The sequence below is a fragment of the Erinaceus europaeus genome, chromosome 3 (genome assembly GCF_950295315.1).
Source record: "Erinaceus europaeus chromosome 3, mEriEur2.1, whole genome shotgun sequence".
Lineage (NCBI taxonomy): Eukaryota > Metazoa > Chordata > Mammalia > Eulipotyphla > Erinaceidae > Erinaceus > Erinaceus europaeus.
In genome coordinates this window covers 135,247,855-135,264,559 of record NC_080164.1, presented here as the reverse complement: position 1 = coordinate 135,264,559, position 16,705 = coordinate 135,247,855, and the positions used below count along the sequence as shown (strand labels likewise).

Below are 16,705 nucleotides of genomic sequence, written 5' to 3'. Positions count from 1 at the left end.
AGCCCATACCCATATTAGGGAGCTATATATTAGGGAGTGAATTCTTTAGCCTATCCAGCTTTCTGATCCTTTTCCAGCCGTGACATCATCTCCAGACAATAACTTGGATACACCTGTATATCAGATATAAGGCTCAGGGAAAAAAAAAAAAAACTAGTATAGCCACAGGCCCTTTGGAATCTAACTAAATATGCCTACTAGCTATCTACAAGGTAAAGTACCCCCAAGTTCAAGATTGATCAACGATTTGTTTGGCCTTGTATGTTAACACTCTTTTCAGCTACAAGGTTTCAGATGCTAGCAGGATGCAACCAGACTTCCCTAGACAGACAAGCCCACCAATGTGTCCTGGAGCTTCACTTCCCCAGAGCCCCTACTAGGGAAAGAGAGAGACACAGGCTGGGAGTATGGATCTACCTGTCAAGTTCATGTTCAGTGGGGAAGCAATTACAGAAGCCATGCCTTCCACCTTCTGCATCCCACAAGGACCTTGGGTCCATACTCCCAGAGGGTTAAAGAATAGGAAAGCTATCAGGGGAGGAGATGAGATATGGAGTTCTGGTGGTGGGAATTGTATGAAGTTGTACCCCTCTTATCCTATGGTTTAGTCAATGTTTCCTTTTTATAAATAAATAAAAATAATTATTATTATTATAAATTAGTATATACTACTGGAGAAAAACTGGGAAACGTAGGAAAGTATAGAGGGAAATAAATGCATTAAAAAATTCCACCTCCCATGAAAACAATACAAATTCAGATCTTACATTGTGGAAATAAGCATACATCTTTTCATGGCTTTTGATAGAACAATCTTATACTAGTTTATTTATTTATTAGTAAATGATACAATTTTGCAATATGGTTAAACAGTCCTTCGAAATTATAATGATTCAGACTCAATGGAAAACTATTCAGTTCTAAGCAGGGATAGGATCTTGCTGTCTGCTGCAGCATAAATAGAAATGGAGGGCATCTTATCAAGGGAAATAAAAAGATTAAAAAGGTTGAATATCTCACTCCTTTGATGGATACGAAATAAAAAAATTAAACACTGAATGGTAAAGCCAGATGAGAACAAACCCTAAGATTCTGAAGCAGAACTGAGACTTCTGAAGGATGAGGGTGTAAAGGAAACACTGGGTGGAACTCAGCTGATTGTGTGGTAGAAATAAATCACTAGTTAATTAATATGAGAGGGGGGAAAACTAATTGTATGTCTCCAAGTTTTTCAAAACACAAACTGAATCTTTTTAATATATAGGCTGTGTAATTGATATGCAGACTCTCTCAAAATCCTAGACCAAGTATATCAGAAGCAACCAATAGCACAGCTACATACAAGATACTGGGTACTATACAGCAAACCCTAACAAAAGGACTTTTCAAAGTTAACCCAATTACCAAATAATGTGATGATAACATTAACTATCAATTGTCTTTTTGAACCCTAAGACAGCAAGAACCTCACATCTCCACTATAGAGCTTCTACTTCCCCCAGTCCTGGAACCATTGGATAGGGCCCACTTTCCCGTATGCCTCTCCCAATCCATATCAAATAATATTGCATCTGCCGATTACAACCTAACCAACGCAACGATTGCTACCTCAACATGCTCCACTTCAGACTGTGTCCAGAGACTTCACGTGTGGAATGACAACCCTTCAGCTTCATTACTCGGGTGAGACCTTTCCTTTCATAGTATACTCTAATTCCATCTCAGGTGGTTCACTCCTAACAAAGTCCCAAAACCTAGATATACACCAGTTTCTGTGAGAGAGAGTATATGTTCACATGTATCTGTAAACTAATGCAAAATATATACCTGAAAGCAGAAATACACTAGAGTTTGCAGTGAGTACCTCCTTAACACTTCCTCTCCACTATTCCAAGCTTTGGGTCCATGATTGCTCAACAATTTGTTTGGCTTTTTATGTTAACTCTCTTTTCAGTCACCAGGTTCCAGATGTCATCAGGATGCCGGCCAGGCTTCCCTGGACTGAAGACCCCACCAATGTGTCCTGGAGCTCCGCTTCCCCAGAGACCCACCCTACTAGGGAAAGAGAGAGGCAGACTGGGAGTATGGGCCGACCAGTCAACGCCCATGTTCAGTGGGCAAGCAATTACAGAAGCCAGGCCTTCTACCTTCTGCAACCCACAATTGTCAGGCTGAGCTTCACTGACGGGAGACAGACGACCAGGGACTCATGGTTGAGCTGTACACAGTATCTCTTTATTCATGCAGGACACAGCACAATATATACCAAGCTAGACTAAACTAACAACTACAAACAATTTTGTCCTTATAAATATACTAGCCCAGTAGGGTGGGAACAGGATGCGACGCAGAGAGGGTGGAGAGAAAAGTGACTGGTGAAAATCAGGGTATGACAAGGAGAGGGGGCGGAGCAGGCGAGAATTCTATCACTGAACCACCAATGCCCTGGAGGGAGGGTGGTGCTTGTTAACAGCGGTTATGTAAATAGAATGAAGTGGTTATGTAAAAAGAATAGTGTTAAGCAGGGGGGATTAAACCAAATGAAACAGAAGGGGTTTTTAAAAGCATACCAACAATTCCCCCTTTCTTTTTAACTAATGGCCATAGTATCAGGATTGTGGGGTGAACAGAAACCTATATCGGACAGGCGTTTTCAAAAGAACTGGCATAAGACATGGAAAACAAAATAGGCGAGCAGCAATAACCAGTGTGATGCCAAGGGGAATGTTTCTTACCTCAAAGGGCAAGGCCTAGCAGACAAAAGGGCATTTCTTGCCTCTGGGAGTGCTTCATGCCTCTGGGGGCATCTCTTGCCTCAAAGGGCGTTTCCTGCCTCTGTGGACATCTCTTGCTTCTTGGGGCGCTTCATGCCTCTGTGGGCATAACCTAATAAGGAGGGGGAGTTTTCTACCTCTGGAAACAGAGTCTGCAGGCAAGGGGACATGGCCTATAAAGTCCCAAGGCTCTGGCTGAAGTTAGTCTTTGAGAAACACAGCAAGGTGTACCAGTAAGTCCAATGGAAGTATCAGTTCAAAGTAGATGACCATGAAAGAAAATGCCAAGGGATGAAACGCTGCATGTCTGTCTCTATGGGGAATGTTGGCCACCAGAATTCTGCTTTTCTGTAGAGAGTGAGCTTTGGAGTCTGTGAATCTATTTCTTCAGGTCATGCCAGGTCACATCATTGGTTTCCAGGGGTGCGTTGTAGTCATTCCATCTTGTAGGCGATGTCAGAGAACAGGGGTCCAAATGCATTTCCAGAAATTTTCATTTGAGTAGATGCTTTTTCATGTGAAGACTTGACAGCTGAAATTCACTTACTTGTCAAACAAAACTTGTAGCAGATTAGAAGTTTACTGTAATTGATAACTCCATTATAATTGGAAGTCCTTTCTAGTATGATTTTAAGGTTGTTTAAACAGTTTAAACTCAATAAAATGTGGAAAGGTAAACAGAAGAACCACGGTAGAAGCCTTAGGCATGAGAATAATTAACATAATCATTGCACTATCTGCCCCACCCATAACTCATAGAGTTTTCAGGATTAAACATTTCAGATTCATGTCAAGATGTAAAAGAGAAATAAAAGGAGGGAAAAAACAATTTTTTGGATTGTTTCTGGATGTCTCTAGAAATCATGGCTCCGTCCAGCATTTTTTTTTTTTAAGTCAATGTCAAACAAAGATTCAGTCATTCAAATCACTCTCTTACAAAACAGATCTCACCATGTAGCATCAAGAGTCCCCGGAGGGCGTCCTAGTCCAAAAGCTCCTCGAAATTCCATTTAGGGTGCTTCTGACTGTTCCTGCTGGATTGTTTCAGGCACCCATTTTTAAAAGTGTCTTCCCATTGAAGATAGAATCCAATCAGGAGAGTAGAACTAACCACGTGTCTCCATTCTTGGGGACTGCCACGGTACTGGAGAATGCTCCTCAAATTAGAGTAGTCTTTCTCCATGGGAAACATGCGAGAAGAAGTCCAGAGAGTCCCAGTGGAAATCTCCGTGCATATCCCAAGGTCTATGATCACAGTCATAAAGAACCAAATTGTGGCCTGGAGCAAAATGTAGTCCTTTTCCTCAGGAAACATGAGAGAGGGAATCCAGAAAGTCCAAGGAGAAATCTCCGTGCATCTCCCAAGCTCTATGATCCTGGTCATAAGAAACCAAAGTTCCTGGTCGGGGAACCGAAGTGTGGCCCAGAGTAAAACGTTCCAGAGAAAAAGAAACTGTCTCATAATGAAACAGTAGAGGCTTTGGCAAACCTCTTCATAAGTAGAAAGGCAACCCATGGTGGATGGGTAACCAAGTTTACTTATCTGGGCGATGGGTGGGTTAGGTCCCATGTTGATGCCGGTCCATGTTTCAGGGCTTATTTCAGTCCCTGTTCAGGCTCCATATGTCGGGCTGAGCTTCACTGATGGGAGATAGACGACCAGGGACTCATGGTTGAGCTGTACGCAGTATCTCTTTATTCATGCAGGACACAGTGCAATCTATACCAAGCTAGACTAAACTAACAACTACAAACAATTTTGTCCTTATAAATATACTAGCCCAGTAGGGTGGGAACAGGATGCGACGCAGAGAGGGTGGAGAGAAAAGTGACTGGTGAAAATCAGGGTATGACAAGGAGAGGGGGCAGAGCAGGCGAGAATTCTATCACTGAACCACCAATGCCCTGGAGGGAGGGTGGTGCTTGTTAACAGAGGCTATGTAAATAGAATGAAGTGGTTATGTAAAAAGAATAGTGTTAAGCAGGGGGGATTAAACCAAATGAAACAGAAGGGGTTTTTAAAAGCATACCAACACACAATGACCCTGGGTCCATGCTCCCAGAGGGATAGAGAATGGGAAAGCTATCAGGGGAGGGGGTGTGATATGGAGATTGGGTGGTGGGAATTGTGTGGAGTTGTACCCCTCCTACCCTATGGTTTTGTTAATTAATCCTTTCTTAAATAAAAAAGAAAAAAAAAGAAATGAACAGCTTGATTGGGTATGTTATGGCAACACAACATGACAATTAATGAAATGTTTTGTCTAGGGCATATACAGCCTTAAAGACTAACATTACCTCAGAAAATAAATTTTTGTACTTTGTACAATAGTTCACATTTATATTGGTAAAAAAAAAAAAAACTATCAATGGGGAGATTTTTCTAATTTTCTGTTGAAACTAAGTATGTGCTAATTTTTGGAATGTACACATGCCTGATAGAGGTTAATAAAATAACATAAAAATATCCTTCCCTGGGCTGGATGGTAGTGCACCTGGTTGAGCACAGGTGTTATAATGCTCAAGGACATGGGTTCAAGATGCTGGTCTCCGTCTGCAGGGGGAAGTTTTGTGAATGGTGAAGCAGTGCTACAGGTTTTTAATAGTATTGAAGAAATGAGGAAAATAACTTTTTTCCTTTGAAACATTTAGTGACTTTATTAGCTTTGTCTTTAAATGGAACAACAACAACAAAAACTGCTTTTGCACATTTGTAAAAACAAAGCCTGAAACTAAAGCTCTTGGATAAATTTTAAAATAAACGTGAGCACAGTTATTTAAATACTATTATGTGTGAGTGGCACAATGCATGGAAATTATTAATCCTTAATTATGTGGCAATCTAAAGATCTTTAATTAGAAGTCCAGTGGTTTTTTTCAGCAAGTATATACACTACTCTTATTACAGTCATTGGAGAAAAGCTATAAATCATGCTGCCACTTACTTCAGCCAACTACTACATTTTCTCCAAACTTTTTGAAAAAAATTTTTTAAAAAGTTCATAAAACAGCACTCCCCCACTTTTTTTTTTTTTCCTCTTTATCCCAGGTTAAATTTCCCCTCTCTTCAGTGATCTCTGGCTAATGGCATCATTAACTTGGTTACATACGCACTGGGCAGGGAAACAGGTGGGCTGCACTAAGGTAATATGCTAGAAAGAAGAGAACAGCAAAAAGAATATTGTTCAAAGGCTCTTGATGATTAAACAATTACTCTCTTTGTAGTTCATATTTTAGAGTAGGTAGCATTACCCCTAGACTGCATTTTATTTTTCGTCTCAGAAACTTGTCTGCCACTGCCAGCTGTGTGCTGACTCCCACCCTCCCAGATGAAATTTCATCTCTCCAGGAACTCTTTTGTGAGCAGAAGTGGCTGATCTCTGAAATTAGACTTGATGCAGGACAAGGAGCAGGAAGTGCAGGAAAATGACTTTCTTAATGGTATATGTGTGGGAACTATATACTATTGTTTCTTCATATACATAAATTTCATTATTTTAGGTGCTTGTTTTGTTTTGTTTGCCACCAGAGTTATCACTGGAGCTCAGTGCCTGTAACACTTCATATTTTGTCACAGATATTTTCTTTCTTTCTTTCTTCCTTTATTTCTTCCTTATAGATAATGAAAAACAGATATAGATAGAGAAGGAAAGATGGACACAGAGAAAAGTAGAGGCACTGTAGCACTGCTCCACTGCTCATAAAGCTTCCCACTGAAGGCATTCTCATGTAGTAACTTGAGGCTTGAACCTGCATTCTATTGCATAGCAATGTGTACATTCTACTAGTCCACAAACTGGTTCCTAGTAAAACTTGTGTAGTTGTTTGATTTTATAGAGTCAACTCTATTGGGAATAAGTCTTTGACATGGTGAAAATAATTACTATGAAGGTACAAAAAAGAGACAAAAAATGAGGTATTTGGGTGGTAGTGCAGCAGGTTAAGCGCACGTGGCACAAAGCGCAATGACCAGCGGAAGGATCCCGGCTTGAACCTCCACCTCCCCACCTGGAGGGGAGTCACTCCACAGGTGGTGAAGCAGGTCTCCAGGTGTCTATCTTTCTCTCACCTTCTCTATCTCCCCCTCCTCTCTCCATTTCTCTCTGTCCTATCAAACAATGACTACATCAATAGCAACAATACCTACAATAATCATTTTTAAAAAAGACAAAAATGAATTTTGTAAAGGGCAAAGAACAACAGTGTAAACTATGTAGGTAAAAAAGGGGGGTAATCATAGCTAGAGTATAAGAAAGATTATTTTGAATTAGACTTGGATAGTTAAGGTCAAAATCATATATAAAGTGAGATCACAGAAAAATTTTATAAGAATATCGATGGCATACAAAATACTATTAGTGCTTATTTCTTCTAATTAGAGGGTAAAATTCAAGAAAATTCTATTGAAAACATGCAGACTAAGGAAATGCTCATGCACCAAAGTAAAAGACTCTGAGGTGGGTGGGTGGGGAGAATACAGATCCAAGAAAGATGACAGAGAACCTAGTGGGGGTTGTATTGTTATGTGGAAAACAGGGAAATTTTATGCATGTACAAACTATTGTATTTACTGTTGAATATAAAACATTGATTCCCCAATAGAGAAATTAAAAAAAAAAGAAATTCTCAAGGGAAACAATATAAAACGTGGCACATTGTCTTTTCTGCAACTTCATACATGAATTTAATGCAACATCTTATATGATAAGTACAGTCTAATTTTTCAAAAAACTTGAATTTAGAATTTAATTACTGGGCTTGTTTCATTTTTCTTAAAGATTATTATAATATAAGATGTAGCTTGCAAATGAGGTCCTGAGTTCAATTCTTGACATTACATGTGTCAGAATGATGCTCAGATTTCTCTATATCTTTAAAGAAATAAAATATTTAAAATAATATTCAGTCTACTAATTCTAGTCAGTGATATAAAAGAAGAAAATATTTTTTAGAGAAAGTTCTTGGGGGCCAGACGGTGGTACACCTGGTTAAGCATACACATTACAGTGAGCAAGGTGCCAGGTTCCAGCCCCTGGTCCCCACCTACAATGGGAAAATTTCACCAGTGGTGAAGCAGAGCTGCAGGTGATTTGCTGTCTCTCTCCTCTCTACCCCTATCCCTCTCAATTCTCTCTGTCTCTATCCAATAGTAAATAAATAAATAAATAAATAAGTTATAAGTATAGTACTGAAGGTAGCATGCTGATACTCAGTGATGCACAACTGAAGCTTTTATTTTATAATGCTGTATTATTCACAAAAAATATAATAAAGAGGTCTAAGGTAGCTCAGTGATAGAGGGCAATTCTTACAAATATGAAGTTCTGAATTACATCCCTAGCATTTCATATGACAGTGATGCTTTGGTTTTCTTGTTCACTCTCTTGATTATGCAAAGAGACACATGCCTGGGCCTCTTAAGTCCCAAGTTCAATCCTCTACACCATCATAAGCCAGAGTTGATCAGAGCTCTGATAGAAAGTAGGAAAGAAAATATAAATCTCTTAAAAATAAAAATTTAAGATGATGTACCAAATAGAAAGACAATCTTTTTGTAGCATAACTGCTGGAAAAAGGAGTGATTCAAATTAAATTGATTCATTATTTCCTTACTGCTCCAAGTGTTCTCTTTTTTTAATCAGGTCTATTTAAGTATATTAAAAGTATAGGATTCGTTAAGAAATCTTACTTACACGGTGGTGTATATCGTGGGTGGTTAATATAATAAGCAATCCAAGAAGTGAATCCCCAGTAAAAGGCACAGCCCTATGAATAACAAAATAAAAGTTAGGGAATATATATATATATATATATCACATCACTTGAAGACACCTCATACATTTACATGAAAAACTGAAGAAAACTGAATAAACTTTCTAAGCTAAGTAGATGAAATCTCACCAATAATGTAACATTTTAAAAATATGGAGCTTAGAAAATTTAGAAATGCATATCCTTATTGCAACTTTATTTATATAATTAGATGTACCAAATGTAGGGCCATTATAAGAATATATTTTAAATATATTTCTTCAAAAATTTTAGTCTATGTTTGTATATATGGATTTATTTAGAACAGAGACAGAAATTGAGAAAAATGGAAGAAATACAGAGAGATTAAGAGACAACATCAGCCTTACTTCATGACTTGTGAAGCATCCTCCTTGCTTCACATGAACTAATAGAAATAATAAATATCTATTACAAGAATAGTAATAATCATTAAACAACATTCAATTAGTAAAATACTGATAAACATTGTCAATAATACATTTTGACTGAAAAATGAAATATTCTAGTTTTAGGAGTACTAATCTACAGCACCAAACAAGCATTGATATGCTGTAACATGCTCTGGCAACAGAGAAATTGTCTTATTCTTCACGTCCTTAAGAGTTCTAGAGGCTATTTAATTCTATGGCAACCAAGTGACTGTCTTGTTGAAATTTATAGAAAACAGATACTCGCCCAAAACTAGGAATATAGAGCAGAGGACTTGAATGCCTGGAATCCCAGGTTCAGTTAATAGCCACAACCATATACCAGAACTAAACAGTGCTCTGATCTTTCTCCCTGATAAGAATTCGTATTTTTTCATATATATATATATTACTCAACTATTAAGAATAATGAGTCCACCATCTTGGATGAGCTGAAGGAATAATGTTGTGAGATAAGCTAGAGAGAGACTAATGTGGGGCTATCCCAATCATAAACTGAATTTGAGAAAGAAGAACAGAAAAGGAAATGCAAAGCATTATTTGATTGAGTTTGGAGCAGTTCACCAAAGTATAAAACTAGGTGGAGAGGGTAGATTTTTCAGCTCCATTATAGGGGAGCAGGGGTAGGAACACAGACTTTTGGTGGCAGGAATGGTGTTAATATATACTTCTATTAACATAAGTCTTATAAATCACTATTAATCAACATGAGAGGAAAAATAGATTGACTATCTCAAGCTTTTTAATGCATAACTTCAGTTCTGAGTACATACTGCTTTTATCTAAGCATTTAAGGTTTCAGATTAGTAAACTGGTTGAATTTTTAACAGTAGCCTTAAATTGTTAATGCGTTTTAATAATAACTATTTTTTGAAATATCAAATCACCCATAATCTTAGACCAGGGAGACTATAAGCAATTGGTTTTGTTAGTATATAAGACAGAGTTATTTGTTATTAAATGACATAAATCATGGTAAGGTCTGTATGGTACAGTAAATCCTAACCATGGGATTTTCAAAGTAAACCAAGTTCCCAAATAACTTGGTTCGAACTATAATTATCTGTCATTTTCTTAAACTCTAAGACAGCAAGGAAACTGCCTCCTTCTCAATAAAACCCATATTTCTCCTAGTCCTAGAACTTCAGGGGCTTTGCTCATTTTCCTTCATGCTTCTTTTGATCCATTGCATTTGATACTGCATCTGCTGATCTCAACCAGATGAATCCACCTCGACATGTTTCACTTCAGACTATGCCCAGAGAAGCTAAGCCTGGAATGTCAACCCTCCAGCTCCAATACTCTGGTGATGGATACCCTTCCTAGCTCATAGTACTCCTTAATTCCATTTTGGGCTGGGCACCTACTAACAAAGTCACAGAACCAAAATATAGACCAGGGATCTTGATAGGGCACATGGACACATGTATCTGATGTATCTGTAAGTTTGAGAAAATAAATACCTTAAAGTAAAAGTGCACAGTAGTGTGCAGTGACTCAAGAAGTGCCATAAGCAAGTAGAATGACCTAAAAAAAAAAAAGACACTATAAAGTATTTAATCAAATAGTTTCTACTTAGACATGGATACTCACCTCACCTAATTCCTATTTCACTTCCATCAGTCACTCTAAGTCTAACACTGTCAGACAAAGTAAAGACTACAAAAGCTGGATAAGGGTAAGAAACTGATATACTTTAATGATGGTTCTTTCTGTCACTACCAAGCTACCCCATCATTCTGGGCCCTAGTCAGGGAATCCTGGGATTCCCACATAGATATGATGGGCCTACACCTCTAAAAGATCCCTTTCTCTACTATCACTGGTCATCTCCACCAGGGACGATTATCATAAACCCTTTTGTGGGCTTCTACAGGACCTTGTCCTCAATATGGAACAACAATGGTAGAGACTGCCCCACTCTCCAAAGGGAGAGTGGGTCAACATACTCTGATATTACAGGAAGACTGGTCCTGAAATAAGTGCATCCTAGAATGTTCCAAGCTATGACCATAGACTATGAGCTCAGACCAACAGGGAAACAAAGGTTTCACTAGCTACTGTGCTGAATATAAATAGACATAGGCCTTAAGTCAGATTAATCGAGTTTACAGTTAATGATATTTATATACTTTTCACATATTTGGGAGCTACTCTCTGCCCTGATCCAGCTTTCTCATCCTATTCCCAACTCTGATGCCATCTACCCAGACCAAACTTTTAGCCCATCTGCATGCTAGCTGCCAGGTTCAGGCAAAATTTAGTAAAATCATGGGCTCTGTTGAATATACCTAAAATAGCCCTATCAGCTTCTTCCAACATGAAGACCTCATATCTCATCTGCTATATTCTCACCTTTAAGTTCCTTACTATTAAACAATTTGTTCTGCTTTATATCTTAGTGCTTTATATCCACCAAATTGCAGATGCTACCATGACACCAACCTGACTTCCTTGGTCAGAGACCTCTCCAATGTGTCCTGGACTCCACATCCCTAGAGCCCTACCCTAATCAGGCTAGGGGTATGGAATCAGGCTAGAGGCATGGAATAACCTGCTAATGCCCATGTCCAGCAGAGAAGCCATTGCAGGAGCTAGATTTCCCAATTATGCGCCCCATAAAGATCTTGGTCCATGCTCCAAGAGAGATAAAGAATAGGGAAGCTTCCAGTGGAAGAGATGGGATATAAAACTCTGGTGTGGAAACTGTAAAGAGTTGTACCCCTCTTATCCCACAGTCTTGTCGATCATTATACAACCACAAATAATAAAAAATAAAATGTGTGAAATCTTCTCCAATAAAGTAAAAGATCAAAATAATTATAAATTGAATTTAACTAAATAAATTTAATTTAATAAAATTAAATTTTTAGTTAATTTAAATTTTATATTTAGATTCAATGTAACTTGTTTAATTTGACTTAAAATTTGAAACACACCAATTGCTTAATGTAAATCACCACCCCTGTATGACAGAAATGTTACACTTTCATGATAGTTATTTGATGGCCTAGAGCCTTAGTGATTACCTCTTTTTTCTTTCCTTAGTGATTACCTCTTTTTTCTTTCCTTTTTTTTTTTAACAGAGCTCTGCTCTGAACCTTGGACTTTATAGCCTCAGGCATGAGAACATTTTTACATAACAATTATGCTCTTGTCCCTGCCCAGTACTTACCATCTCTTTAAAGGTAAAAAACACTGTTATAGGGGTCAGGCAGTAGCACAGCAGGTTAAGACCAGGTGGCACAAAGCACAAGGACCAGCATAAGGATACTGGTTCTAGCCCCTGGCTCCCCACCTGCAGGGGAGTTGGTGAAGAAGTTCTGCAGGTGTCTATCTTTCTCTCCCCTTCTCTGTCTTCCCCTCCCCTCTTCATTTCTCTCTGTCCTATCCAACAACAATGACATCAATAACAATAATGGCATCAATAATAACTACAACAATAAAAAGACACTTATAAACTGACAACGATCATAAATATGGATAATCTGATCATGATTTTATTAATATAGATGTGAATTTATAACAGGGTTTATTTTACTCCATGTGCGCTTAACCCACTGTGCTACCGCCCGGCCCCAACAGGGTTTACTTTATATAAATATAATTATATATTAATCTCATACGTGAAATCCTTCGTCTTCAAATTGAACCTAAGAATGTAAAGTCAATATTACTTTCTAAATTAAAAAGCCACTAAGCATATGCAGTTTCCAACAAAAATATCATTACAAATATTTCTGTGTAAGTTTTTAATTAATTTTATTATTATATATTTTTTAATAAGTGAGTAGCACAGGGAATAAGGTGGTAGCACAGCGGGTTAGGCACAGGTGGAGGGCAAGGACTGGTATAAAGACCCCGGCTCCCCATCTGCAGGGGCGTCACTTCACAGGCAGTGAAGCAGGTCTGCAGGTGTCTATCTTTCTCTCCCCTTCTCTGTCTTCCTTTCCTCTCCTCATTTCTCTCTGTCCTATCCAACAACAATTACATCAATAACAATAATAACTACTACAAGGGCAACAAAAGGAATAAATAAATATTTAATAAATAAATATTTAAAATAAATAAATATTAAAAAAGAAGTGACTGGTACAGAGAGAAAGATAAATAGATAGATGACAGATAGACAGACAGACCAGAGTGATGCTTGGCTCTGGTTTATGATGATTCTGGAGATTTAACCTGGATCCTCAGAACCTCTGGCAGGAGGAAATTCTTTTGCATTATCTCTTCAAGCCTTTTTTTTTTTTTTTTTAGTGAGTGGAAGGGAAGGAGAGAGAGAGAAAGAGAGAGAGAGAGAGAGCAAAGCTTCTTCTAATGCAGTGCAGGCTGGGCTTGAACTTGTACAATCCAAGTAGCTATTTTGCTGACCCTCTGTATAACAGGGTTATTGCTTGCTGGCAACACCAATGAAATTTGTCACCCAAGAACTGACATTAGTGGAGCAAAGTTTATAAGACATGCTAATACAATTAAACAATAAAAAAACAGACGACAGAAAATACAATATTTTTCAGATAATCTAATATGCAATATTTTCAATAATTAAAATAAAGTGTAAAATTAAAATAATCTTCACCTTTATCAAATTTTTCAAAGGTGTATGTCCTGAAGACACTTTGTGAACAAATACGGTTTCCAAAATATAACGAATATAGTGTAGACAATGACAGAAACAGGCCAAGCTAGAGAGAAAAAAATAAAACAGACTTATTAAAGTCATTTCTAAAACTCAGTATAGTCTTATGTAAAAGATTATTTATTGGGGCCCTGGAGGTGGTGCACCCATTCAAGCACACACAGTATCTATCTCCCCCTCTCATTTTCTTTATGTCCTATCAAATGAAATAAATAAAGGGAATCCAATGGTTGATAGGAACTGTCCCGGCACTGAACTCAAGTGAAAAGCCCTAGAGGCAAAAAAAAAAAAAGATTATTTATCTTATTTTTAATTTACTATAAAATTTGATTTGTTAGGAAATATCGTTTCTAGTAGGCCAATAATATGGTACTTATATGTTTATCTTAAATTTTTCTAAATTTATCTAATAATCAAAGTACTGATGTTTTATTATTAAAAGTCTTTACATAGTTACTTTTGTTGATACTAGAAATATTTTATATTAATCATAAGTTGTATGCTCATACCTGCTCCAAGAATGTGCATAAATATAGTAACTGCAAATGTGCTTATAGCAAAATACCTTAATACTGAAGCAGACAACTAACAAACTTAAAAAATGTTCTAAACCTACTTAGAATGTTTTATAATATTAAAACTATTTTTTTATTGTATACTTGTTCTTTAGCAAATATCATAGATTTAAAAACTTTAAAATTCATTTTTATGGAGACAATATTGCTTTTTTTTTTCAGTTTGTTTGATGCTGGGTTTGTGCCTATCTAACATTGGCATATTGCATTTGCCTGTCTGTGTGTTTGTTTTTGTTAATGTTGTTACATGTTACCACCTCCTCTTGTAATTTTAATAGCTACTAATTTAGAAGAAATGTCAAGTATTTAGAGAAGTGTGTTTTTCTGAAAATAATTTTCCATGAAAATCTGTTTTAAATAAAAAATTATATCTTTCAGTTTGATTAAAATGTAGTATTAAGTAGTTAAATTGTACATTTGTGACGACCCAACTGTGAGGGGGAGGAAGAAGGGAAGAGAGTAAAAGATACATAAAAATTTAAAAATTAGCCTGATATTCAAGAGCAAGAGGCATCCAAGATATCATGGGTAAAGCAGTGAAACTTGTACATAAAATAAACATGTAATTTACTCTAAAATAAAGCATTGACTTTCCACAGGGAGTTTACTTTAACAAAAATGATTATTGATTTCTGGTACTAATAGCCAGTTTAGAGAAAACAAAATATTGGTCAACACTAAACGAACACAACCAAGTCATTCATTAAGTTTCCGTTATTTATTAACTGACACAATCTATTGTAGGGGACCAGGTGTTGGTACCCTAGACTGAGTGCACATGGTACTATTCCCAAGCCCCTTGTTTCAGGAGCTATGAAACAAGCATGCCTTTCTCCCTCTTTTCCTTCCCTTTACTTCTCAAGTTTTCTCTGTCTCTATCCAAAATAAATAAATAAAATATTTCAAAAATATGTAAGTCTGTGTCTATTCTGTTAGAGACATGTTCTATAGAACACGTGTATCAATGGACAACATTTTTTGAAAATGAGAATATACTACGGATATCTGGGGGAAGAACTTTCTAGACAGCAAAACAAGCAAAAGCATTTCTTCATATAAGAGGCTGCCTTGCAGACTCAGAAATTGTCAGTGAATTTGTATTTATCCTAATGTGTTGACTCTTGCACCAGAACTTATATAAATAGATAACTAGTAAGACTCATCATCATTTTATAAGAAACCAGATAATTATATTATGATCAGCCTCAAATAAGAAATTTTAGTTCAAGCTACACCTCAATTGTTCTATTTTTCAAGTTTTATACTAGAGAACATTGACCAGGTACAAATATGACTAAATATTTGGGAAAATGCCACATTTTTACATCATTTATAAGTTACTCATCAACTTTAATTTCATTCTAAAATATTCTTGGTCTATTTAATTTTACTTGACATCTATGAAAACATCAATTCTTCCTCTGGACAGTACAAAGTAAATGAATATCTTTTAAAAGACTGATTCACTTTCTTTTTTCTTTCTTTTTTTTTGTATTTATAACACTGGAAATTGCTTATCTTTTGTCAGACAAGTTTCAAAATATAGAACAATGAAAGAAAATATAGTCTTTTTTTATAGATGTTATAGTGCATTAGAGGAATACAGTATACAAGGTTTTTTCTGAACAGGTTATAAGCAATTTTATGAAAGAAATGTGAAAATATGTGATTTTTACTGATCAGGAACAGTGAACCTCAGAGTGAACTAGAGGGACTCAAGAGGTTGGAGAAAACTGATGGAAAGAAAAAATTCGAATAGTTTAGAAATCATTAAAAGAGAGTGTAAGAGGTAAGAGAGAATTGGAAAATGTGGGATTAGTGGTGTTGTGACCTCAACAGGATAAAGTATACAAGTATCTAAAGTAACACTTACATTCAAGGCAAATGGTTAAATTGTGTGTGCTGAGTACAGGAAAGATTTCTGTGACACCTTTTCCAACCCTGACCATACTGTGGTTACATGACCCAAGATGTTTGTGGTTTTAGTCACAGTGTAGCTAGGTCACTATCCTGCTGGGAGGACTATGTTACTTTTGAGTATATGACTTCTTTCTTAACTACCAAATAATTTAAAAAAAAAAACTGCCTTATACTTTTTCACTACTTGGTGTAGATAGAAATCTTTCAGGAGAGTAAACTTTAATCATTGTGTATAGACATGTCTGTGACATTTGAAGAATTTGTAATACTTGAATCACAAGTAAGTCTGAACCTAAATGAAGAATGCTTTCAACCATGTGATATAAAGCAATTTTGGAGAATTAGCATAGTGATGTGTGAAAACTAGACATGACATTCTAAAAATTGATTTTTTAACTTGATAAATGGTAGCATCCATCATGAAAATGTTGCCTTAGAGCTTTACAATTATTTAATAAATTATACTAGATGTTTAAACTTCAAATATAAATTGTGTTTTTGTGTTATATGTTGAAAGTAGTTCATATAAACTTAACATGATTGTTATTCTGAAATAATGTGGTTCATATACAT

General features: G+C 36.6%; 1 protein-coding gene across 1 annotated transcript in view; it reads right to left on the bottom strand.

Annotated features, from left to right (window-relative positions):
• The window catches only part of TECRL (trans-2,3-enoyl-CoA reductase like), a 75,949-nt gene that overhangs the window by 14,697 nt on the left and 44,547 nt on the right, over positions 1–16,705 (bottom strand). The window contains exons 6-7 of the mRNA XM_007528178.2: positions 13,578–13,683; positions 8,468–8,540 (exon numbers count right to left, since the gene is read on the bottom strand). Coding sequence (XP_007528240.1) covers positions 8,468–8,540; positions 13,578–13,683 — 179 coding nt within the window. The remainder of the gene's footprint in view (positions 1–8,467; positions 8,541–13,577; positions 13,684–16,705) is intronic.